A 27,826-nucleotide genomic window follows, 5' to 3' on the forward strand; every position below is an offset into this window, starting at 1 on the left:
GCTGCACATGTGTCGGAGGAAAGCATGTGACAGTCTCCGGCCTCTCGGACCAACAGTAGGGGAAAGTGCGCAACAACCAGGAAGGGGGTTGGGAATTGGCATAATGACTAACTGTGGGATGGGAGAAAAATCGGAAAAAAGAAGGAGGGGGAAAAAAGAGACTGAAAAAGACCTTCCGACTCATTCTGCAGCTGTCAAGAACGCATTTCCCTTTGACCAGCTCCCGGGGCTTCATGGCACCGCCCCTACACGCCCGCCAGCCAATCCGCTGCTCCCTCCAGCGACACACCCCTGCAACGTAAGAGAGAGGCACCTCCATGTGTAGATTCATCAATGAAATCAACTACCCACACCTGGTGGCCCTGTACTCACCTGCTGTCACTGGCTCCCGCACATATCACCATCTCAGCAGGACTGCTCCTCCCCTCTCCACTGGAACTCCATGGACCTCATCTGACCAGGGAAGAATAGACAGCATAGCATGGCACTGCTATAGGAAATTATAATAAATAAATCTGTTGCATGCGCACTTGCCTGACACACTGCCAGGTAAGCATATAGATCCTCACAGGACCATCACTGGGCCGTGTCCTCCTCTCAGGGTCCAGCAGGTACATCAGCACACACACACAGACACACCCCCACCCGTGACACTAACACTAACCAGCCAAATGTGTTTTAATGTGTTATGATGCTGTTAAAGGATGCCTTAACCTGTAGTGATGCAAAAGCTTGGACCTACTTGATAGTTTCTGTGCACGCTTACATCTCCACATTCCCAGCACCTAACCCTGTAACATAAATCAAGACCATTATTAGTTACATTATTAAAGCTCTGATCTATAATTCTAATAAAAAGGTCTACTGCACTAACTATTCAAAACATTATGGAAATGTACTAGTTTATAATTAATTGATATAACTTTAAATACAAGGAGACAATTTGACCATAGACCCCTCTACCATGAGCCTGAAACACAAACAATAATTTCACTGATGAAATTGAGCTTACTTCTGTTCATCACCTATGGGACTTAATTTAGCTAGCTAGTAGTTAGACAATAACACAGTGAGCTAGCTAGCTAAGTAACGTTAGGGCCCAGTCACACATTCGCGTCAAAATGCGCCTCCCATTCTATTTTTCGCTCATGTTTGACCGGGCCCCTAATTAGCCATAGCTAACGTTAGCTAGCTACCCAGCTACAGTAAGCATACGTTAGCTAGAGGCACTAACTAACGTTAGCTAGCTACCCAGCTACAGTAAGCATACATTAGCTAGAGGCACTAACTAACGTTAGCTAGCTACCCAGCTACAGTAAGCATACGTTAGCTAGAGGCACTAACTAACGTTAGCTAGCTACTGTCGTGGATTTCGACTGGTCGTCTTGGTTAATGAATGCACAATAACACAGGACAGGCCTTATGAGCGCATCTAAATGTACAGACCACGATGGTTCTCGCCCGGCATTAAAGCAAACAGTAACAAGGTCGGACAAGAATCAAGTAATCAAATGAAGCAAGGAGATAAAGGTTCTGAATACTCACGTTAGTTGGTTTATTTGAAAAAGAAAGTGTACAGTACATCCATGGAGGGACTTTTAGTCTGCCAGTGTATATCACAGGTTTGTCAGAGCAAAAGCAAACAAAAGCATAGTGTTACGTTATAAGCATAGCGAATAGAGGGGCGGCTACGTGGCGCAGTGGGCAAGGCGCTCGCAACGAATGCTGGAGACTAGGCTCGATCAGGATCCTCCTGTTCGAGCCCCGCTCTCCACATTGCTTTCAGTTTAGCTGGTCGTCCACAGTAATACACATTGGCCGTATTACGGGGAGGGAAACTGAAGGGTGGGGATCGGGCGTTGTGGACAGCGACTCCTACAGGTCGGTTGGTGCGCCTGCGCAGTAGAATCAAGAAGCGACGGGGGCGGGGCCCCTCCAAAGCCCAGACCCTCGACGCTGAAAGATCGAGCCGCGCAGGTGAAAAGATGCGACGGCTGTTACCTCGAGTATCGGAGGGGACTCGTGCTATGTATGACTTAGTCCACATTGCAGCCGGCTTGTGGGAGACAAGAAACAACGTTCGAAAGACAGGGGAGGGTTGAATTGGACGATATGAAAATTGGGATGGGAGAAAAATAGAAATGGGAGAAAAAGTGGATAAAAAAAAAAGCATAGCGAATAGAGACGTATCATTGGTGCGTTTTAGTTTGGGAGGATCGTTCTGATTGGTTTAGGTTTTATATGGGCATCAGGAAGTAGGGAGACGGGATTCTGAAAAGGTGCGAATTGGGGCCCCTTTTGCTAGGAACACTGCGGCCTTGGTGGTGTAGCTACTTTATCAAGCCTGCGTATGAATCCTGATTATGATGAATGCCTGCAGTGTTGTAACACAGTCTTGTAACGAGCCATAAGCATGACTTCACATGACTTCATGGACTTAACGACCAACCTTGGTGTCTAGGAGAACTATGAAATTACACTTGCACTACCCAGCTACAGTAAGCATACGTTAGCTAGAGGCACTAACTAACGTTAGCTAGCTACCCAGCTACAGTAAGCATACGTTAGCTAGAGGGACTAACGTTAGCCAAGTTAGCATTGGCAAGAGACACCAAGACTTTTGAAATGGTTAAGTTACATACTGTACGAAAACAGCAATATAACGTTAGAGGAAATGTCGCCCACTTGAACACCAACATAAATCAATTTGATGAACTTACTTTCAATTCGGGACAAGTTCTTTCTTTTCTCAAGTCCGAGTCTGTCACACTTTTTGGCGGTCGAATACTATTTCCGCTTGGTGACCCAACTCAACTCAACTGATCTCAGAATTCAATCAATGCGAGAGAAACCAGTAAATTCAACATTCTCCATAAACAACGGAAGTTTACTTGATTAAAACATGATCACAAAATTATTATAAATGAATTTGTTGCATGCACTAACACTAATTGATGTAAATTCAAAGATTAAAAATTATTCAAAACAAATGCAGACTGTGGTGAAGTGGTTTGCTATTAAAGATTTAAACGGACCAATAGATACTAATTAAGAATTGAGTTTTAAAGTGCATTGCCAAACGTTCCATGTGTCGGGCCTCTAGGAACCTGAAGTGTAAGCCAATTACCAGAGAGAGTATGAGAAGGTCCAGAGCTTTGGGGTTGAAAGATAGCGGAAGGCGTTGGTTGCTGATGACATTTAAAGGGTAAGTTCTGAATATTGAACCCCCAGCACCATTTACTTACCAAGGATAGGTAAGCAGAGTCCTTTCTCAGCACAATCCATGCTGCTCTTCATGCTTGATATACCGACGACTCCGCCAGGTTAGCCACTATTATACAACGGCATGCAAATTTCTCGATTCTGATTGGCCATTCACACGTCTTTATTGACAACAATCCACGGTCCTGGGCTCAGGACCCGCCCACAACCAAATCACATAACCCTCCCCGGCTCACTCCGGGAGAAAACAGGATCGCGAACAACAAATGGTTATGTTGAAAGCACCATAACGACTAAATATGAAGCGATTCTGTCAAGGGGAATGTGTTAGTATTTTAAACAATGTCGGATGATGTAATTGATGGGTCTTGACTCAATCTAGAACAAAAGAAAAATCGCGGATTGATTGATAGATTAATTGATTGATTTAAATTTCTTCCTTCCTACTTTCCGACTGCAGCGTTCTCTCTCACACTGTCCGACGCTGGCGTACCCACAAACACACACATACACACACACACACACACACACACACATACACACACACACGCACACACACACACTGTGACACACACACACACACACACACACACGCACACACACACACACACACTCCTGTCTGCAACAGCGGGGGAGTCAGACTGAGAGAGAAGCAGCGCTGTTTTAAGTGAGCATGGTCTATTGAATTGATTGATTGGTTGATTGCTAATTTTATTACTGTACCCCTGGTTTCCAACTGGTTAAGTTTAGGCTAAAAGAAATAAATAAAAAAATAGGGCGAAGAAAACGTTTTTTTCCTATAGGGCAAAGAAAACGTTTTAATAAATTTTCAATCAATCATTCCAATAATACACAGTTGGATGTGTTAGTTGGTTGGATGCACTTCAAGCTGCTTCCACATGAGGCAACTTCTCTCAATCATTCCAATAATACACAGTTGGATGTGTTAGTTTGGTTGGATGCACTTCAAGCTGCTTCCACATGGAGTTGTGGGAACTACTTTTTCTGGCGGATGGTTTTTTCAATAAATCTTCGATTAATGTGTGTTTATTGTATAGAAATAAGGTTGGATGAATCTGGCAGTTGTATAAAAGCTTTACACCACGTGCAGTCGTGATTTGTGACCAATAAACCATGCCTAGGGGGGTCTAACGACCCTCGGCTGCGCCTCGGGCCTAACAACCACCCCTAGGCATGGTTTATTGGTCACAAACCACTCCTGCGTGTGATGTAATGCTTAAATATAATGCAATGTCAATGGTGTCACACTCCAGCCTGTGCAAGCCCTGGGATAAATGTTGAAACCTACTTTGTGTGACCTGTGGGGGGTGCACGCCATGCAACCGGGTCTGTGAGCAGAAGCACGCGCATGCACACAGGAATGCGCTGCACTTGACTGATGCGCCAACTCGCCAAGTACCCACCTGGCTACTTTGCATAACAATAGGTCAGGTTGTCAGGTGTGTTCAAATACGTCCTCAGATACATTCACACACAACTTTGAATGGTGTGAGGTTCAGTTAATTTTATTTTCTCATAATGACACCGTAACGCACGGTATAGCAAGTTGACAATCCGAGCAGAAAAAGCAACGTACGGCATCAGGACTCTCAACCCTGTGGCTACTGATCAACCAGCCGATCAGATTTGTGGAGGTCAGTTTAACTTTAATGTGTTGTTAAACAAGCGGCTCAAAGTAATTTGAAGTTATAGTGATCTGCCATCCATTTTAATAACTATGGTATGGAGTTTGTCGTGACCCAACAACCACAACCCTTTGGCCCAGATTTGAATAGCACAAGTTATGCAGTTGTGTCAGCAGTTGAGTTCATTTGAAGACTTGGGAGGAGGTTGACCAGGTGTATGGTGCTGGAAGGGCAACGCTTTTTGACTGGTTATCTGGTTATTAAGATAAGATATTCCTTTATTGATCCCTTTGGGGGAAATTCGGGCGTCATAGCAGCATGAGGGATAGTCTAGTTAGATAGAGGGGGGTATCATGCACCCCCCGGAAATATACTTCTAACCAGACTTTCTAGAATGGAAAAAAGGTGAAAAAAATTATAGGCTATGTTAACAAGTTGTCAGAGTGTCCCATGTATCATTTATATGCAAATTAAGGACGCAATTATCAAAGAATCGCAAAAAAATCTGTTTATCTCAGCCAATATTGCAGATAACTGAACAAATGAGGTGTCTAGAGCCATGTTTTGAGGGTCAAATATCACAATAACACTATCAATAGAGTGATCACATTTCTATGTAATTTTGCCCATGCAAATCTGTGCCGTCAATACAAAATAATCACATTTTTACTAATTAGTCGAGTAGGAAAGCGGATACTATCATGCACCCCCTGGAAATATATTGTTAACCAGTGTTTCTAGATAGGATTTTTTTTTATAAAATGATAGGCTATGTTAAAAATCTGTCAGTGTCCCATGTATCATGTATATGCAAATTAATTGTTATGGTTTGTAAGCAACCCCAACAGCACGACACAGACGGGTAGTTCAGAGTTAGCCAAAAACGAAGGGCGTGTTTATTTTCACAAAACAGAAATGTGCAACAATAATGTTAATCCATTTGAGGGGAATGTCATTTAGCCAAGGTGGGCTCTGCAGCACTGCCCTTAGCAGAGTTGACTCTGCGGCTCTGCAGCACTGCCCTTAGCAGAGTTGACTCTGCGGCTCTGCAGCACTGCCCTTAGCAGCGTTGACTCTGTGGCTCTGCCTCTAGCAAGGTTGACTCTGCGGCTCTGCAGCTCTATGCTAACCCACTCGTGGGGGAAAAAGAAACAGAGAATGTCATTAGTCCCTAAATGTAGAATTTACGAGGAAGAGTCCAGAAACAAAACAAATCAACAATTCTTCAGTGTTTAAGGAAACGCACAAAAACGGACGAAGGCAGTGAGTCCAGGACAAAAACGAGGATATCAGTTCATAGAAAAATAGTCTTCCAAAAGACTCACCAGGAGCAAGTTCGAAGTGGAAAACGAGGCACGGGTCCATGGAGGCAGAGAGAGAAAACGGCAACAACTTCCAAGGGATGGCGGAGAAGCGAAATGTCTCGTACTGGAGGAACATGAGAGGGAACAGCAGTAGAGTTGGTAGTGACAAAACGACCCGACACTGATTGTTCTGCAAACCGTGTATAAGAGTCCTCCCGAGGCGCTGATTGGAAACTCCTCTCAGGTGCGTGATGGTAATTGGTGCTGAGAGGCTCGCAGTGCTGGACCAGCCCTCACAGTACCCCCCCTCCACGGGAGCCACCTGGCGACCTGCCCGGCCTCGGCTTGTCCGGATGGGAACGATGGAAGTCGGTGATCAGGGCGAGGTCCATGATGAGCTGGCGGGAGACCCAGCTCCGTTCCTCGGGACCGTATCCCTCCCAGTCCACCAGATACTGGAACCCCCGTCCTCGGCGTTGGATGTCCATGAGCTCCTTCCTGGTTGTTGCGCACCTACCCCCTACAGTCGGTCTGGGAGAGTGGAGGCTATCGCATGCTTCCTCCGACACATGTCCAGCCAATCAAACGCTTCTTTTCACCTGGCAGCGCGGACTCTCACTGAGAGAGTGTAACGTGTGGAAGGATCACACTACCTCTCTCAGATCCTTCCCTCGCTGAGCAGGCGCCCCGACCGAACTGTAGGAGTCGCTGTTTACAACGACCAGGACCCACCGACCGGCTTTCCCCTGCCAATTGTGTTAGTATGACGGCAGGCCAAGCCGGAAGCAACGCTGAGAGATGGGCTCGATACCAGTGTCTCCTGCGTTGGTGACGAGCGACTTGCCCGCTGCGCCACCCAGCCGCCTTTGCTCTGTAATTTCTAACAATTTTGTAATATTATCACTCAATATATCTCCTGTGAATATCTCCTATGATCTTAACTATTGATACAAAAAAATCAACCAATGGTAAATCCGTTGGTCCATCACCTACAATGAACGTGCATCCTTGGCAGAGGATACCAGATCCCTGTTTGGACTGACGCATGATGACGACGATGATGAGAAGACTCACAAAGACTGCCTTCAATCAAGAATCAAGAGGGATAATCATGTCATTCAACTTGTTGATCAGTTCCAGAGATACGTCTTCCAACAAGAGCATGTGTATGATTTAGTGTCCCTGACAACTGGTGATGTTGCCTCAGAAGAGATACTGAATGACCTTACACATGCTGCAGAGTCTGGCAAAAAAAACAATCACTGAGTTGGTGAAAAACCGACTGGGCAAAACGAACACAGACTTCCACGCCAGTCTCACCAAGAGAAAACCGAAAACATTCTCAAGCCTATACAGCACAGATACCAAGCTTGAACAACTCCGATCCAAGTATGTGAAGCCTGACAGGGATATTTTTTGCCGCATCATTGTATCCATGGAGAGTGGCAGAGAGGTCAACATGGATGAGCTTCTCCAAAAAGAACTGTGTGCAGTCCCCCTGTCACTTGCCACAACAGATTCAGTGCTCAGGCCTACAAACAAAGCTGACTTAGCCACCATACTACAAGCTGGTGCAAAGGAAACAGAGCTCAGTCCATCTGTTATGAGAACATGCACCATTGATGGAATGGCCTTAGTAAGCGCCATGGGAAGACCTCAAAATGCAAATCAACCTTAGAGTGGCATCTAATCTACATGGGAACGTCACCGAGTGGATATAGTGTTTGATCGGTACCAACAAAACTCCATCAAGAGTGGAACAAGAACAAAACGCAGCACTACTCAGTGAAAGGTTCGCACAATTGTGAGTAGAGATGTAAAGCTACCTGCTAACTGGAATAGCTTCATTGAAATGGATGAAAACAAAGCCAACCTTACCCATTTCCTATCAACTGAGCTTGAGAATCATGTGCAGCTTTATGATGAGGAAATTGTTATCAGTGGAGGGTTTGAGGATCCTGAAAAAGCCAAGTCAGCAGCTGGGATTGATGTATCTCCCCTACAAGCTACACATGAAGAAGCGGATACACGCATACTACTACATGCAGCTGATGCAACAACGAAAGGGGTTCAGAGGCTAATCATTCAGTGCAGAGACACAGATGTGTTGCTGTTATTACTTGTATTTGCAAACCAACTAAGCCAAGCAGTTTGGATGAAAGCAGGAACAGCTAAGAAAACACGCTACATCAAAGTCCATCAAATCACACTACCAAATGAGATGCTCGATGGTCTGTTGGCATTTCATGCCATCACTGGATGTGATACTACAAGCCAGTTCACCAGAATTGGAAAAAGGACAGCAGTACCCGCGTCTTCTCCACAACTTTGGTGAGGATGAAGTACCAAGTACCACTTCCCTATCCTTGGCAGAACAGTTCCTATGTAAGCTCTATGACCTTAAGTCAACCATCAACTCGATACAAGAAGTTCGCTGCGCTCTCTTTCGAAAACTTAAAGCCAATGTTGATACATTACCACCAACAGAAGATGCATTGTCAATGCACCTCAAGAGGGCCCACTACCAAACGAAGGTTTGGAAACAGTCACTAGTGACACATCCCATCCACATCCACAACTCAATTGGTATGCTGGTCCCCATGCTTCTTACCAAGGAACCTGTACAATCCACATGCGTACAGCTGACACTAAGGCCTTCGACACTGTCAATCACTCCATTCTGATTGAAAAGCTAAAAGCAATTGGTTTTGATATAGTCCATCAGTGAGCTGGATGCAATCCTACCTTGAGGGGAGGGAACAGATGGTGGAGGTAAACGGTACCCTATCCCCCCCCCCCCTCCCAGTGAGCTGTGGTGTTCCACAAGGAAGCATACTAGGACCGCTACTGTTCCTAATTTATGCAAATTACATGTCGTCAGCTTGTGACTGCAACTTGTTCCTGTTTGCGGACGACTCAGCCCTGCTTGTCTCTAACAAGAAAGAACAAGTTACAGGTTGAAAAAACCCTCAGCTCTGAACTAGGCAAAATCTGCATATGGCTAGCTGATAACAAACTAACATTACACATGGGCAAAACAGAGTCCATTCTCTTCGCTTCAAATAACAAACTCAGCAAGACCGACGGCTTCTCAGTTACAGTGGGTGACAATATTGTTACAAGGAAAGATGAAATTACCTACCTGGTTTCCATCCTAGAGGCTAATCTTTCCTGTGACAAAATGGCATCCAATGTAATAAAAAAAAGTCAACCAACGAACACTATTCTTGTACCGGATCTCCTCTCTGGTAAACAAGAATACCCTGAAGACTCTGGCAGGAGCACTCATTCAAGGGTACTACGACTATGCTTGCACCTCATGGTACCAAAGCACCTCAAAGGCGCTAAAACAAAATGACAAACATCTCAAAACAAACTGGTCAGACTACTGCTTGACCTTACTCCTAGAACCCACCTCACCCCTGCCCACTTTGACAACCTAGGATGGCTTAGAGTAGACGACAGAGTACAGCAACTTGCAATGGGCCTGGTCTACAAGATGCACTACACGACCAAGGTACCCATGTACATGTCAAAATACTTCCCAAAGGTCAGTGAATACCATGATCACAACACCAGAGGGAGCTCCACAAATCATGTTAAACCCAGATTCGGCTCAAACAAGGGACTAAACACGTTTCGCAATTATGCCACATCAATGTGGAACGCCGTACCCAATGCTGTAAAGGAATGTGAATCACCCCACTTTCAAAACCACTCTCAAAGAACACCTACGGGAGACTGCAATTTGAAACTGGCCCCTGTAAATGTCCTAACACAACCCCCTCCAATGTACAGTAAATGACCAAGTATGGTTTTGTCAATATTCCAATGTACAGTTTTGCTTGTACAGTGTTCCCCACCCACCCCTCCTACCCAACCCCCCCACCCAACCACCTCCAATGTACAGCTACTATCTCATGTTTCCAAGCTGATATTCACTCTAAAAACATGTTTTCTTTTAGGCGGAAATTGAATCTTTAACTTTTTTCAATGGTCTAGCTCTATTTTCTCTGACACAGTAACATCCATTTACATTCTGACACTGCTGCAGCCATCCCACTGCTGTCACCTTTCTTTTGATACCAGGATGATCTATATGGCCCTTGTGATTGGGGAGATATTCTATATTTATTGTGGGCATGTCATTTCGAGCAGGCAATCTGAAAAAATTGCCTGAAATGTCCTCTAAAAGTCACAAAATAATTGTTCAAACTTGTCAACCACCCTAGAACATCTTACATAGGTCCCCTCTTACCAAAACAATATGTTGACAGCTTCTACCCAAACATGGCAGCAAAAGTGTTAACGGAAGCACTTTTCAGGATTGGCCCCCTGACTATAAATTATACCTCACCTCTCGTTCTTTAAACAAAATTTGTAAGTTACTTGGCAGTTGATAACTTTATAGCTTTAAAAACTATCTCTGCTGTTTTAAGGTCAACTAAGTCAATGAACTTTAATGCACTTAGTTCAAAAAACTGTGTGTTTATAGGATGGAGATAACTAACATTGTTCACAACCCTTATTGCCTTTTTCTGTAAAATAATAATGGGATTCAGATTAGTTTTGTATGTGTTTCCCCAAGTTTCTATACAGTAAGTTAGATAGGTAATAACAGAGTACAATAAATTGTATAATGATCTCAAATTTAATATGTGTCTGGTTTTTCTTAATCTTCATAACCGGAAACTGACATGATAAGGGTAAACGTTTAGACTGTCTGTATTGTCGACATTTATATAACCCCAGGGAGCAACACATTCGGAGAAGTCTGCATGATTATATTTTTAGCACTTCCGTCATGTTGTCATTCATTAGATTATGTGATGGAATAACTCAACCGCTGAGTGAACTCCGCAGCAGAGGATGAATTGGCTGAAGCTTTACACTTCTTTACAAAGTGGGAACATTTGGCAATACTTTTACGGTAAACAAATGGCATGAAGGTGGGCGGCTACGTGGCGTAGTGGGCAAGGCGCTCGCCACGAATGCGGAGACGCTGGGCTGTTCGAGCCCAGCGCTCCACATTGCTTTCAGTTTAGCTGGTCGTTCATACTAATACACATTGGCCGTATTAGGGGGTGGGAAAACTGATGGGTGGGGATCGGGCGTTGTGGACAGCAACTCCTACAGGTCGGTTGGTGCGCCTGCGCAGTAGAATCAGGAAGTGTCGGGGGCAGCGTGAGCCTCCCACGCATTACTCCTCGCCACTGAGAGATCGAGCTGCGCAGGTGAAAAGATGCGACTGCTGTTACCTCAAGTACCGGAGGGGACTTGTGCTATGTATGACTTAGTCCACATTGCAGCCGGCTTGTGGGAGGCAAGAAACAGCGTTCGTGACAGGGGAGGGTTGAATTGGATGATACGAAATTGGGATGGGAGAAAAATATAGAAAATGGGAGAAAAAGTGGATAAAAAAAAACAAATGGCATGAAGGTGGGCCCAAGTAAAAAAAGAACACAGTGACACACGCTAGCATCGACAGTACTGTTCATACTTTTTTTTTTGTATTATATATAAACCTGGATTATATATGAATGTTATTTTATCAATCTTTCTTGCCGTGTATCAGTGTATAGTGTTTCAGTTTGTATGGGCCATGCGGTCATGGTGTCGTGGATATCTAGCGGCTATTGATTGATTGATTGATTGAAAACTTTATTAACAGATTGCAGAATGGGTACAGTACAGTACAGCTCAATACATACTGTTGTAGCCAATTTAATGATTTTCTGCCTTTATGTTACTGTATGAAGGCACCGTGTCATCATGAAAGTGTTGACCAATTAGCAGGCAGTGGGCTCAGGAGGCGGGGCTCATGTGCGCTTAGGTGCAGTCTATATGGGTTCACAGGTGTGCAGGGAATTTGGGTAATTACCACAGGGAAGCCACACTATCTTAGTTTTTACCGTGCTCGTTTGTTTGTTTTCAGTTACATTGAGTCACTTTTTGAGTTTATTTTGTATGCTTATATTTGTCCACACCGCAAGTAATAATAAAACTCTCAACAGTAACCAAGGAGAAGACATCATTTTATTATCAACAAGCATCACGCGTAGGAAAGAGCTTCACCCAGTATTTCCCTCACTGGCAACATTTCTTGTTAGGTTGCCCTTACACATACAATTGTTAAGGGGATGCAGACCAGAGAAAGACTTTCGTCTTGTTTACATCAGGGTCCCCCATTTTCAATTCATCGTAACATATGACATACAGATAGACAGTACTGCTACATCTATACATTTATGACATACCAGATTTGCAAATACAGTACTGTTTGTGATACGAAAAGAGTCCAGAGTCTATAATAACTGTCAACCGACTTGTATGTGCGAGAGAGAATTGGCAGAATATGAATTTCCAGAATATAACACGCCGTACTACTGGGCGGGCCTTGGGAAGACGAGGAGCCAATGAGAAGTCTCGGTACGCCTGGCGGGCGGGGTTTGGGAAGACGAGGAGCCAATGAGAAGTCGCGATGCTTCTGTCAAACACAGCTGACCGACAAGTCGAGCGTGAAGGCGAGCGGCAGCCAAACAGGTCCATTTGTTGTTGCTGTGTGAGGACCATTGGTTTATAGTGTGTTGTTGCTCTGGCTGAAACTGTAGGCTTTACAGTCGTTCACAGGACTACATTTAGACGAGGATTGCCCGATCAGGATCTTATCCACTGTAGCATACGTTTTTCAGGTAAGCAATTTATCTTTTCATAAGGTTTTCATTTGGTCCATGCATAAACCAAAAAATTAAGGCGTTGTGTACTTATAACGTACTTATTTCAGTTATATACTGTTTACAGTACTGTTACAGTAGTCGCTGTCCAGATCAAAATGTTTATACCTATATTGTCATAAGTTGACTGAAGGAAACATTTAAATTATGTGTGAACTGTGATTAGTGATGCTGGGAGAGTGGGAGTAGAATTTGCCCGGGCATGATCCAGGGTTCACACACTGCTGCATGCAGAGGTGGTCTCTCTGGGGGGGGGATACATAACGGCCCAATAGTATTTACATACTCTCATATTGTTGCGGATCTCATGAACCTTCCACGGATATTATCTCGTCTATTGATTGTAGCTCAGAGTCGGGAACAATGGGGGCATTTGTTGAGCTGCAGTGCTGACTGTTTTACTGGATAACCCATGTCGTTGATTAGTGTGTGGGTGCGCTCCTCTGATCGACACTAATCAACGACATGGGTTATTATTGGTAAAACAGCGAGCAGCTCAAATTCCCCATTGATCGGTGGACGGTGTGTGAGTGTGTATGACATGGAAAGCAACTAACTAGACGAGTTGGTTTTGGGCTATACCTGGCAAAGTGTCCGAGATGTAGAAAGAATAATAATGCTAAATATTATTATGTTCCAACTTCTGATAGGTCCCAATCCTTATTTCAGAGCTGAGATAAGATATAAGATATTCCTTTATTGATCCCCTTGGATAGCAACATGGGGGAGGGAGGGGGTACAGGTATGGGATAGTACAATTACATGCAATACAATTAGATCTGAATATGAGAAAAGCTGAGACCAGATTGTTAGGCTATTATTGTATAATCTTGGATCAGTCTTTCGGTTTTGCCTTTCGGATTATAATGAATAAAGTGGTTAACAGGACATGATGTCAGTGATGCATGGTGTGAGGTTCAGTTAATTTTATTTTCTCATAATGACACCGTAACGCACGGTATAGCAAGTTGACAATCCGAGCAGAACAAGCAACGTACGGCATCAGGACTCTCAACCCCGTGGCTACTGATCAACCAGCCGATCAGATTTGTGGAGGTCAGTTTAACTTTAATGTGTTGTTAAACAAGCGGCTCAAAGTAATTTGAAGTTAATATGTGATCTGCCATCCATTTTAATAACTGTATTGTATGGAGTTTGTCGTGAACCCAACAACCACAACCCTTTGGCCCAGATTTGAATAGCACAAGTTATGCAGTTGTGTCAGCAGTTGAGTTCATTTGAAGACTTGGGAGGAGGTTGACCAGGTGTATGGTTTGATTGATTGATTGAAAACTTTATTAACAGATTGCAGAATGGGTACAATACAGTACAGCTCAATACACACAATTGTTAAGGGGATGCAGACCAGAGAAAGACTTTCGTCTTGTTTCCACCAGGGTCCCCCATTTTCAATTCATCAGGACATATATGACGTACATGACATACATGTACTGGTGCTGGAAGGGCAACGCCTTTTGACTGGTTATCTGCTTATTAAGATAAGATATTCCTTTATTGATCCCTTTGGGGAATTTCGGGCGTCATAGCAGCATGAGGGAGGGGGGAGGGGAGGTACTATAGGCAGAGTAATAGTAATAGTAGAAAGACATGAATATAGGCAATACAAATTTGATCTGAATATAAAAATATGAAGACAGCCTTCAGTGTTATTGCATATAGGCCCAGGGTCGATGGGGCAAACGCTGACAGCAGACAAGTTATTTGAGGCAAAAAAAAAAAATTGCTGCATCGGACTGCTGTTTCTATGTGCTTCATCTTTTAATCAGAATACAAATCCCAGTTTAAAACAAAGGGAACTATTTCACCCTACAGTTCCAATACCTCCGCTGCCCATAATGCACTGGAATGATGCCAGTTTTCTGGATAACGTCGTATTCTCAGTGTCAGGGTTGAACTCCATGCAATCCTGGGTATATGGAAGTATAGAGTATATCTGCCCCCTTCTCTGGGTATATATGAGAATTTCCACAACTCAGCCTAATTACCATGATCATATATAGCTATGTTTGCAGCTGCCACGGTGCCACCACACCACTAGTTATACTATAGACTGTGTGGCAGGGAAATGGTGCTGGAGCCTCCCTGTTTCGAACTTGGCGAGCGTGTTAGCAGAAGTTGTCCTATATAATACCACAGAGAGCCATGACTAAGAGCCCAGCCACCCACATAGACTGGGGTCAGACGGAGCTGTGTGTGTGTTGGCAGAGGGCCCTCCCCCGCTGAGCCTGAGATGACTGCTAGACTTTAAAGGCCCACAATACGCTGGCACAACGTGGAACGCCAAAACACACTCGCACACATCAAACACACGGCGGTATTTAAGGCTGGTATTCTATCTGGGTGCTGCTCGGCCCACTGGTGGTAACCTGGGCTGGTATTCTATCTGGGTGCTGCTCGGCCCACTGGTGGTAACCTGGGCTGAGTGCTGGGTTAGTCATACAAGGAGAGGGATTCATGTTGATAGGTTTTTGTTTCAACTCTGTTGTTGCTCAGCTGTGATGGAGCGGTTATGAGATCTTTCCTACCCGTCTGGTAGAGTTTCTCCATCGTCTGGTAGAGTTCTCCATCGTCCAACCTTTATTTGTTCTCGAAAAGCATTGAGAGTTCAACTCTCATTTCAGATGACGTCGAGAAATAGTACACAACAAATACCAAAAGACAAGAAAGTCAAATCAATAAAACAAATGAAAACAACCGCAGACTGGGGTGAAATGTTCGTTCGTTGGATATTTAAACTAGTATATTAACTAGTATAGTTAAGTGTATTGAGTTTTGGGCGGCTACGTGGCGTAGTGGGCAAGGTACTCGCCACGAAATGCTGGAGAAGCTGGGCTCGTCAGTTCGAGCCCAGCGCTCCACATTTGCTTTCAGTTTAGCTGGTCGTCCGTACTAATACACATTGGCCGTATTAGGGGGTGGGAAACTGATGGGTGGGGATCGGGCGTTGTGGACAGCGACTCCTACAGGTCGGTTGGTGCGCCTGCGCAGTAGAATCAGGAAGTGTCAGGGGCAGCGTGAGCCTCCCACGCGTTACTCCTCGCCACTGAGAGATCGAGCTGCGCAGGTGAAAAGATGCGACTGCTGTTACCTCAAGTACCGGAGGGGACTTGTGCTATGTATGACTTAGTCCACATTGCAGCCGGCTTGTGGGAGGCAAGAAACAGCGTTCGTGACAGGGGAGGGTTGAATTGGATGATACGAAATTGGGATGGGAGAAAATATAGAAAATGGGAGAAAAAGTGGATAAAAAAAAAAAGTGTATTGAGTTTTAAGACGTTTTAAGTTCCGCATGTCGGGGGCAGTGGGCACAGAAGCTAGAAGCGGATTTCCCGGGTTCAGTGTAAACTCTGGGCTGAAGTGTCAACCAATCATTGGAGCGAGGATGAGAAGGCCCAGAGGACCAGTCCAATAATTAAGTGATATTAGGGGGGACAGCTCCAACAATGGCTTTATATATAAATAGATGCCAGTGCAAAAAAATCTCTCCGCCAGAGAGGACTGTCCAACCTCGATGTACAGGAGACAGTGGTGAGTAATATACCACACCTGAGGTGATTAATCTGAGGGCTGAGTGATACAGTGGTGAGCATCAGCATTGAGGACAACGCTCATCATTTCTAGTCGACTGAAAGGTTCTGACCCTGCCGGGTTACAGGCATTCAATTCATGTCTTGTTGTTGGTATAGAATAGGAGAACACAAGAGGATAGTTGGGATGTGCAAAGCAACACTGCGCACCACAGATTTACCACAAAATAGCATGGGTAAGTGTAACTTAATCGGCCCTCATGATTGCTCAGAAAATTTCTCCACATCGTATGCGGTACAGGGAACAGTGACGTTCAGTCGTAAATGACGTGGTAAATGACGATGACCCCCCCCCCATTAAAGGAGAATAAATATTTGAAAGCGATACAGAATGCCTGAGAGCCTTATTGCATTATATTCCATTATATTTGTGTCAGTGGGTGCCTGAATGTTGTCTTTTCCTTTACATAAATAAAGAGTGACATTTCTTTCCACCATGAATTGATGCAGAAAAGGCACAAATTGGTGCAGAAAAGTACACCAGAAAGAATGTCCTGCAGAAGGAGCCCCAGCTTAAAGTGGTCCCCCTAATGTTGAAACCAATTATTATTTATTATTTAAAAAAAAAAAAAAATTATCACTAAAGTGCTATCTGTTGCAGCTGCACTGTTTTCCATGCAAATACCATATTTGGATAAGTTTGACAATTTCTCAATCTGAAAATCATTATTTAATAAAACACAGAAAAGGATCACCAAGTTACTCTGGATAAAAAAAAACTTTACAGACAACATTGAGACAAAGCTTCCTGACACATCTCCATCCAAACTCTTGGAAGAACTCATTGAAATCTCATCTGATACCATCTGGAGAGCTAGTTTCAGAGTGTGGTGCTGAGTACCAAGTATCTCATGATGCAGCAGTTAAGGTGTTGATACCATTCAGCCCCACATATCTGTGTGAAGCTGGCTTTTCATCCATGACAGCTCTGAAAACAAAATATAGGGCCAAGTTGAGCCTTGAGGATGACATGCGTGTTGCCTTGTCAAAGATCTCCCCACGTATTGACCGTATTATTAGCCAGCAGCAGCGGACCTCGCATTGAGCTAGACATTTCCACTGAGTGAACGAGTGCTTATTTTCTGTATTTATTTATATTTTTTGAGAAATGGTAACTTGGTGATCCTTTTCTGTATTTAAAAAAAATACATGATTTTCTGTTTTTGAGAAATGGTCAAACTTATCCAAATATGCTATTTTTATGGAGAACAGACAGTGCAGCTGCAACATATAGCACTTTAGTGATCCTTTTCTGTATTTAAAAAAAATACATGATTTTCAGTTTGAGAAATGGTCACACTTATCCAAATATGCTATTTTTATGGAAAAGTGTGCAGCTGCAACAGATAGCACTTTAGTGATAATTTTCTGTAATTTTATTTAAAGAAATATGCTATTTGATTTACTACTACAAGCAGTGTAATGTCAACAGTACTAAGCCATTTAGACCTGAAACACCTGTTAATAATGCATTATATAGCAAAGCAAGCACTTTTGTCATCATTGTAGCAAAAAAGACAAGACCGGAAAAGTCTTTATCGTATGTAGGGGTGCCCTGGAATATTTTATTGAACACAGGGGTGCCTTGGCAGCAGAAAGGTTGAGAACCCCTGATCTAGTTGGTCTGATGAAAAAAAACTGCTTTAATCATAGTAACGCGCCGCATTTTTAGGCAGTAACGGTAACAGCGTTATTAAGATTGGAAGAGTAATCCGTTAGATTACTTGTTACTGAAAAAAGTAACACCGTTATTTATAACGCCGTTATTCCCATCACTGTAGAGAATATTTAGGTATCGAAAGACCAAACTAGGGTGTTTCCTTGACAACCAGGACAAAAATGAGGAGGTTCCGGCAACCACAGGTCTATAGCACTAGAACCAGAGTTCTATTATGCTGCTAGTGCTATCATTCACCATTATTTGCCTTTCCAGTGTGTAATCTTTGTCATGTACTAGAACGCTGGTCCTGAGTCCATGTCCTGATTTCCATGACAACCGTACAATATCAAAAATCCTACGGTTGCCATTTTGGGGTGTACTAGCCAAAATTACCATTGTGGTATATCTTTTTTGTATGACAGACCAACCCATGTCGTTATTACAGCTGCAAGTTGTAATTAGAATAGGGCCCATGATATATAGTATAGGAGTCTTCTCTCCTAGACGCTAGACTTGTTACAGGAAACAACCTGGTGTGCAAATCCTTTATTTTCTTAGGTTCACAGGAATCCGATCATTACAATATACTGTCGCTAAAGTGATGAATGTTATAACACAGACAGTCCAGCACCCTTTCTCCATACAGTGACCTTTGAACCAGCAGAGTCGTAATTTACACCAAGGGTAGTTGTGGTGCCAAATAATGGTAAAGTGATCATGCTGTCCCAAATTATATAAAAACGTAACATGTTCCTCGCTGAGTTCACTTTGGGTTCCGCGTTTGGCTGTGAAGCATTAAAGATGCTCGTATTCAATAAAGTCTGTTGAAACTGCATTGACGGAGTCCGGACATCTTTTCTTCAAAATATACAACACCATTCAAGGAATGTTGATTTGAACGAGAACGGCCATTGAACCGTATTCACACGGCGGCCATTTCGCTCTTATGCCACGCGCCTTTTGGGATTCCTTTCCACCCCGTTCCCACCTTCCATCGATTCGAATTCCACACAGGCCCCAAAAGGTCTGTATTAATAAGTCTCTCCGATGATGGCCCTGTGGTTTCATTTGTTGATTGTTGTCGCGTCACGTCAAAGGGGGTCCGGCCTCACAGTAGTGGTGCCCCTGGCTTGCTGGTTGTATTGTTGCCGCAGCAGCTGTGACCTGCTGTCACCCGTGTCTCTGTTGAGCCACAGTGCGGAGGACACCAGAGCTGGGACCGACAGGTGGGCTTCAACAAAGGGCTGGCGGTCCCACAGGCGCTGAGAGTCTGTTTAGAATGAAAACCTTTCCACTCAAAGCTGAAAATGTCAACAGTAAAATGATGGCGGTAGTCATAAATAAATCTGTCGCCGAAAAGTGTTCTGTAGGCCTTGGTGTCCTTAGACTTGGTGTGCTTTTTGTTTGTGTGTCTTCTGTGCAGGTGGCTCCCTGTTGTGCCATCAGCAAGTCTGTTTTGATGTCTACACCAGTTCTGTCTCTCTGTCTGGGCTATGGACTCCTACTGCTGGCCTCCTTGCCACATCCTACCGCAGGTATGACCTCTATCACCCCTCGTCCCTTTACCTTCACCTACTGCATGGATAAGGTCTAAGGTTGCCAGGATTCAAGCTAGCATGTACAGCAATCGAATTATATTCGATTTCTTAATTTAATTTGATTCATTATAAAAAGTGCAAAATTCCCATAGTAACGGTGAAAGAGTTGTTGCTGGAGCGGCTATGCACTTTGTCTTGGTAGCATAAGTCTCCTCCACAGAATTATATAGAAGACCTAGTCTCCTTCAGTCCACCTACCGTCCGCTTAGAATTATTTCAAAATGGCATAGAAACTAACAGGAAAATAGAAGTTTATGGGCACTGACATGGGCCCATGTTCTCACGTGAATGCACTTGATGTGGGGGTGGGGGTGGAGGGTAGGAGGGCAGCGGTGGGGGACTTCCATTGAGTTACGACATTAAGGAAATTCAAGCCGTTTTTCAACAGTGCAAGTGGAAGCAAACATAGACACACGCTACTATTACTATGTGTGGTGCTGAAATCTTAGTCTAGTTTAACAGGCTATACAGTATGTGAACAGTATGTAAACTATGCATTTCACTCCAATAGCAGCAAGTCATATAGATGAGACATCTAGGGAACAAGTAGCTTATACCATCTTCCTCTGCCATGTCCCTATTTTCATCAAGTTTAGTACAGAAACTACACCAAGCACCATAACCAGCTATGTGCTTATTATGATTAAGGGCCATTTACACAACAGCTGTTTCAATGGCAAATCGGTCTCAGGGAGTGACATCTGCCATAAACAACTTGCGAGGTGTTTCTTAACATTGCAGTCAAAAAGGAAAATGATTCACACGAGTTGGAGAGAAATTTGTGCAAGTTTCTTCCTCTCTAGGTTCCCAGGTTGCACAAAACACAATCAGCATTGTGTGTGAAAGGATATTCAACGGTGTGTCACACTAACAATATGGTGACACGATTCTCACACAAGAAAGCCTTAGGAAGCAGATGAAACGCGCTCACACACGTTTGATGTCTGCTCCGCTCTGTCCCGCAGGCAGGCTGGGTAACTGCAGCCACCCCCTGGTGCCGGAACACGGGGGCTTCCGCTGTGACCCCTCCCCGTGCCGAGGCTTCCCCCAGAAGAGTTTCATACACTATTTCTGTCAGCCCGGCTACCACGTCCCCGGCAAGATCCGTAGCTCCAGGTGCCGACACAGCCGCTGGATGCCGCCTGTGCCCGTCTGTGTACCGCTCAAAGGTGAGTCGGCGAAGGGCGCAGCGTTTAGTCTTCTATAATGTTATATGCGGTTTATATTTGTATTGATGTGGTGGTGAAGGATCTCCATGAAGAAAAGGGACAGTAATGAAAGGGACAGACAGAGCCAGTCAAAGGTCGGAATGTCTTTAATGGACACGTTGGCCGAGCGTAAAGAGGGTACAGGCTGTACTTGTCAGACGACCAAATTATTGTTTTGAAATTTGCCCTCATCACTGATTGGAGACTGCGTGGCCTGAAGTCAAACCTAGCCAGTGTCGGCTATTTGCCTGGCTCTTGTTTACACTGTTAAAGGTTACTCTTGGATGATTAGTCAATACCTCGCTGCTGTGGACCTTCCTGAACTCCCAACACCTCTCACCTGAATGGACACCAGATTCAACGGCAGAGGTGGCCACCGCCAGCTCTAACAAGATTTACAGATTTCAGTTTCAGTGACTAACCAGCCAATTTGTATTACAGCGTTCACAACTCATTTACCACATGGCTCATCACAGAAGTGGTATTTTTAGGCTGACTGATTGTGCCATGACTCACTCTGCCCCTTCCCTCTTCGAGTGTGAAGTCCACTCAGCTGCAATGACTATTTAACTCAACGACATACCTGATTTTAATAAACGTTTGGGCTACAAGTGGCAGAAATGAGTTCAGACTTGTTTTCGTCAATCATCCTCCAGGTTTCATTTGGCTAGGAAGAAGTTGACCTGCATTTCGCTGTCAACATGTTCGTCATGGATTGTGTCACACACACGCGCACACACACACACACACACATACACATACACATACACATACACATACACATACACATACACACACACACGCACACACTTACTTGACCCATGGTGCCTGAGTGGTCGTAAATCCCCCAGGAAGGGCGGTAGTATTACCTCAGCACCATAATGCAGTACTAATACAGTATTAAGCCCCAGAGCTGCTTCTTGGTATATATATATATATATACCACCTCGATAAACATACACTCAACAGCGACAGAGCTTGTTCATCTGCTGACCTACTTCATGCAAAGCACACATACAGACTCTAGGTTCGTTTTATTTGCTATGACCTCGTTTTTTTTTACTTCCTTCTCTTAACACTTTCTGCGCCAACCCCGAGATTTCTCTGGTTATCTCGCCAGCGGTTGAGCGCCAAAACCAGAGATTTCTCGGGTTTTCATAATTTCTTCGATTTTAATATTCTATACACTCTCACGGACCTCTGTGTTATCATTGGAACTCATTCTGAGACCTCCAGAGTGCAATGCCGGCCGAATCCTGCTAGGTGGCAGTATCGCCTACCCTTTGAAAACTTATTTCACACTGTGTTACATTTGATATGGTCCGGGCAGAGAATTTGGAGCCCGGCAAGTGAAACGCTTCATCCGAGCAATTTGGAACGCGTCCAGCACACTTGATGCATATTTTGTGCCATTTCATGTCAGGGACCCTGTAGAAGCAGAAACCGACTTGGTGGAATTGTATTGTTAAAATGTTAGAATTTATATTGTTTAGACTAGGTGTCGTATTTATGTTTGAACTCTAGGGGCACACCTCCTCTATAAGTAACCTAGCTGATTACTGTAATTCATGCACCTGTTATGGAGATTCGTTTTTCCTACCTGTTTCACTGTTTGGAACTGATAGACAGAGCAACTGACAACTGCTCGAATTGAACCATTTCATTCACTATCATTCACTTTTGGACAATAAAACCCTGTAAACCGTACCAGCCGCAACTTGGGACATTCTTCTATATTTACATCACAAACTGTGTTACTGAGTAGAGAACTAATTATGGGTGCATCGTGACGCCTGTCAACACTATCGGGGAGTGACAGTCGGTCACTACAGACCCGATGGACATCAATACTGGAAATCGCGATCAGACAATTGGAATATTAATTTTGGAATAACTCCTAGTAAAGGTAAGGACTATATGACATCAATCCTAATGATTTCACATCGATCACAACGATCAACGTATGTAGTATTCAAAACGTATGCCATTGCTGACGATCAGGGGCGGACCTAGCACATTTGGCGCCCTAGGCGAGATTCACCACTCTGCTCTATATCTGCAACCATTATTTTTACATAAAAAAAATTCTAACATAAGGGAAAATGAGCCAAAAATCTAAACGGTCGGTCGGTCGGTCTGAGCCTCAGCTTTAGGTGTTCACAGTCAGAACATGCTAGAGCGCTGTGCATTGATGGGTATCGGTCAAGTGTTTATAGAATTGAGCGTTGAGGAAAGAAAGACTAACGTTAGAGAACTATGAAGAGGCAAAAGCCATCCGGCCATCCAGTTTAAAAAGAGAAGAAAAGAAGAAGACGAGAAACGTGCCAAGGTGAAAGGTATGCAATTTTGTACAACCTCCAAGACCTGCCACACCAAGAGCTGATGAAGCAAGCAGAGGCACTTGTACACACCTTAAACCATGGAGGGCAATCTGATTTGGATGGGAAGGAGCTGGCTCAGGAGTTGGACAATTTGATGTGATTGATGACTTTGCAGCGAGGAAGGCCAGAAGGATTGCACTGTAAATGGAAACCAGTAGGAGCTACAGGCTAACCTTGAAGTGTGATGATGGGGAGTGGAGGGGGGCGCCAAAACTGCACAGAGAATTTTTTTTTTAAATTTAAACAAAAAGATTTAAAAAAGGATTTTTATTTTATTTTTTTTTCTTCCGCCCACCTCTGGGTGGCGCTCTAGGCGACCGCCTATATCGCCTGTAGGAAGGTCCGCCCCTGCTGACGATCAGAGCATCACAAAACGACCCCCCCCCCCCCTTTGATGCCTTCATGATGAAACATAATACCTATTACCATATACCTTTGATTTGGAAATAATATCGTGTCCAGGTGAGCAACACGAACGACTTTCGCAAAATGCACATAGCGCTCCATAACTCAGCTTCCAGGAATTAGCCCGGATCACTCTGAAACTATACAATATTCACCACGGGATAACACGTGAACGTATACATGGAAAAATGTACTATTTTTTACATGTTGGACGAGAGATAGTGACTGTCAAATGAGCCATAGTATTGTCTCCATAGCTATAATATAGAATATAGTCAGATATAGCTCTGCAAACATCGTGACGCACAGTGAAAATGCCTATCTTTTAAAGCGTGGCCCTGCTGAATGAGTTAACACTGTGACGTGACAGGAAGACAGGGAGCCAGTACAGAGAAAAGAGGAAGTGGGCAAAGCGACCATAATAACCATCAAGCCTAGTCCTTCCGCTACACTGCTGGATGCCAGCACCTCGTGGAAAGCTACTTCCGTCACAGACGAACCACTTGACCCCAAACTCTGTTTCATAGGTTGCATGTTAGATACTGGCATGTATGTCTTGCCATGACCTGGATTAGTATTGACTTGAGGTGTGTGTGTGTGTGTGTGCATGCGTGTGTGTATGTGTGCGTGCACGTATTGATATACTTAGCCGGTTTTGTACTTATCAAGCCGTAGTATAATGTTATTGGTAAATAGTAAATGGTGCATTTATATAGTGCTTTTATCCAAAGCGCTTTACAATTTTGTTCCTCACATTCACCCATTCACTCACACATTCACACACCGACAGAGGAGGCAACCATGCACATCAGGAGCAGTTGGGGGTTAAGGACACTTCGACACGCTGCCTGGGAGGAGCGGGAATCGAACCGGGAACCTTCCGACGACCGCTCTACCTCCTGAGCCACTGTCGCCCCATATTATGTTAGGGGTACCGCGTACAGTGTTTTTAGAATAAGGGGACTACACACCATGACAACTATCTCATAAGAGTAGGACTGCACTCAATACATTCTTAGTTGAGTAATAGTCTAATAGAATTGTGTCAACTAATCGATTAGTTGATTTTAAATAGAAAAATCTGTAAAATAGCGTTTGCTACATGCAGTCGTGCAGAAGGACCTCTTTAAATCTTACCAGAGGTGTCCTTGTAGTTTTCCTGGTAATAATTCATCCAGCATGTAAATAAGCACAAGAAAAACGACTATTCAACGAATAAAATCTTAATTGACTAAGACCATAAAGACAGAATAGTCGACTAACTGACTAAAAGGGGATGGTATTACATAATAGACCCTTTTACCATTTATAATAATAATAATAATAATAATAATAATAATAATAATAATAATAATAATAATAATAATAATAATAATAATAATAATAATAATAATAATAACTTTATTTGTATAGCACCTTTCATACAAAAATTGCAGCTCAAAGTGCTTCACAGCAGTAAAAAAAGACAGGCATAAAATGAGCAATGCATGAAGTGCAGACATAAAACAGACATATAAAACAAGCATAAAATAGATAGCAGCAAAGTGGACAAGGTAAACAATAACAATGTTTTGGAATGCATGTACAGGCACAGTTATGTACCATGTGGCCTCTGATGACCTATTGTATTTTCTTTGTTCTCCCCTTCAGAGAGGCATGTTATCCACGAGGACAGAGTCGCCCACTCCCTCCCAAGCGTCGCCACGACAGCAGTGGGTGTGTCCATCTTCCTGCTAACCACCACCGCCTGCATGGTCATTAAGTCCCGCCTCTTCCCCTGTCACTCAAACAGGTAAAACCAGGCCCTTCCCTAATTGAAGTACGTTTTAGACTCGTTTTGGAGTGTTTCAATCCAGGTCTTAGAGAGATGCACATACCTCCACAACAGAGTATGAGAAACTCGCTTGTTTTAACCCTTTCACTACCACACTACAGAAGGTTAACCTTTCACTACCACACTACAGAAGGTTAACCTTTCACTACCACACAACAGAAGGTTAACCTTTCACTACCACACTACAGAGGTCTGTAGTGTGAAAGGGTTAACCTTCTGTAATGTGGTAGTGAAAGGCTTAACCATTTGTAGTGTGGCAGTGAAAAGGTTAAAGCAGTGATGGGTGTCTCAGGTGGCCAGATTTACCTACTTTGTCCAATTTGAGAAGTCTTATAAATTGACAGGGGATGTGAAAGCACCCTTGTTGTCAGAGTGCATCTCTGGCGGAGTGCGCCGGCTAATCTGATGGCTGAGGCCAGAGAGAGAGAGAGAAGTGAAAGATTGCAGACATGGGAAGTGAACTACCACAAGTTATCGACTTATCATGGTTGCATCAATGGTGGCTGTGTGTGTGTGTGTGTGTGTGTATGTGTGTGTGTCTCTTGTAATGTAACATTCTCCTGCCTCCCTCCCTCCCTCCCTCCCTCCCTCCCTCCCCCTGTGCCTCCAGCCGCCGCTCATCCGACCAGATGGACCTGGTGGTGGACAGCCTCCCTGTCTCCCTCCCTTCCTACGAGGAGGCGGTGTACGGGAGCTGGGGGCAACGCGTGACCCCCTTCCCGGGACCCGGCCCCACGCAGCTTCTGTTGGCTCGGGAGGCCCCCTCCGGTTGCGATCACTCGAACCCGTCGGACCCGAGCCCGGAGCACCCCCCGCCCCCTTACGAGGAGGTGCCCCCGCGCCGCCGGGACAGGACGAGCGGCGGGGAGGCCGACGACAAGGACACTTGAGCGGCTGCATTCTGCTGCCGCGCGGAGCAGGATGAAGCTAGACTAGACGGCACTAAACTCCTATCTACCATGCAGCTGAAGGGGCCTCCCACTGAAGCCTCTCGAGGCCCCTCCCACCTCCCGGCTGGGCTGAGGAGCAGGCTTGATTCTAAAGCTCCTCCTCCAGCACTTTCTATAGGTTTGACTGCAGCTCACCAGCGCCAGGACCAAGTGTCCTATCAGGTTATCTTTTATTTATATATATACAGCGGATACAGCTCTGATTGGCTGGCTGCAATGTCCGGAGGTCCCGCCTTAAAGGAGAGGACGACTTTCAGTGTGTGTTTCTAAGTGGAAAAGTAATGATTGTAAGATACTGCGTGAGATATTGTCTGTCTCTGTGTGTGTGTGGTGTGTGTGTGTGAGACAGACAGACAGACAGACAGACAGACAGACAGACAGAGCACTGAATTGTATATGTCAGGGTGAATGACACACAGGTCTGTAGTGTGTGTGAGAGAGAGAGACAGACAGAGAGACGGAGCAGTGAATTGTATACTTATATGTCAGGGTGATTGACACACATATAGGTCTGTAGTGTGAGAGAGACAGACAGACAGAGAGAGACAGACAGAACACTGAATTGTATACTTATCAGGGTGAATGACACACATATAGGTCTGTAGTGTGAGTGTGTGTGTTTCCAGTGCTGTGCTGGAGACGTTTGTCTATCCCATCAGTGATGGGGACGAGGCCTTGTTCGTCAGTGATGGGGCCGAGGTGTTCGTTAACATGACTTTTGTGAAGCCGGCAGGTGGTACCACTGCCATCCCAGAAACCTGTGTGTTTCCACGGTGATTAACTCTATTCCATACAGTTACACATTCCCTTTTAGAATCTCCTTCAGCTCTGTCATTTCAGCTTTAGGACAAAAAAGGGAGTTTGGTTTGCGATGATGTTACATGTTGTAGCTGCTGATCTGAAACGAGCAGACGGCACTTTGGGTGGAAAATAACACTCTGATCTTCACCTTGAACGTGAACTTGAAACGCTATCTGATCAGTTCAGGAATGATGATTTTTTCCTGTCTACGAGATATTTAGGGTCATTATGAAGTGTTCAGGAACCAAAATGGAACGCACCCCAGTGGGTTTAGTATGCAGTCCTTGACTGATTCTACCAAACCATTACCCTTGTTTTCTTTACCTCGCTGGTTTGGTGCAGATCTCTGTTACTCATTCTCCTCCACTGAGCGAGGACGTGCTCAAGAGACCTTGAATGTGTTGTTCCATGTTTTACTTCTTAGGGGATCAAGTTAATCTATTATATGGAATGTAACATTTACATGATGAAGGTG

General features: G+C 44.3%; 1 protein-coding gene across 1 annotated transcript; it reads left to right on the forward strand.

The window, feature by feature from the left end:
- Positions 1 to 12,743: 12,743 nt before the first annotated feature.
- LOC311232121 (sushi domain-containing protein 6) lies at positions 12,744 to 27,826 on the forward strand. Its single transcript, XM_084318811.1, has 5 exons — positions 12,744 to 12,864; positions 19,598 to 19,709; positions 20,738 to 20,941; positions 25,417 to 25,558; positions 26,211 to 27,826. Exons 2-5 carry the CDS (start codon positions 19,634 to 19,636, stop codon positions 26,488 to 26,490), a joined length of 702 nt encoding a protein of 233 aa, XP_084174937.1. The 5' UTR covers positions 12,744 to 12,864; positions 19,598 to 19,633; the 3' UTR covers positions 26,491 to 27,826.

The sequence above is a fragment of the Notolepis coatsorum genome (genome assembly GCF_963971535.1).
Source record: "Notolepis coatsorum genome assembly, chromosome: 1".
Lineage (NCBI taxonomy): Eukaryota > Metazoa > Chordata > Actinopteri > Aulopiformes > Paralepididae > Notolepis > Notolepis coatsorum.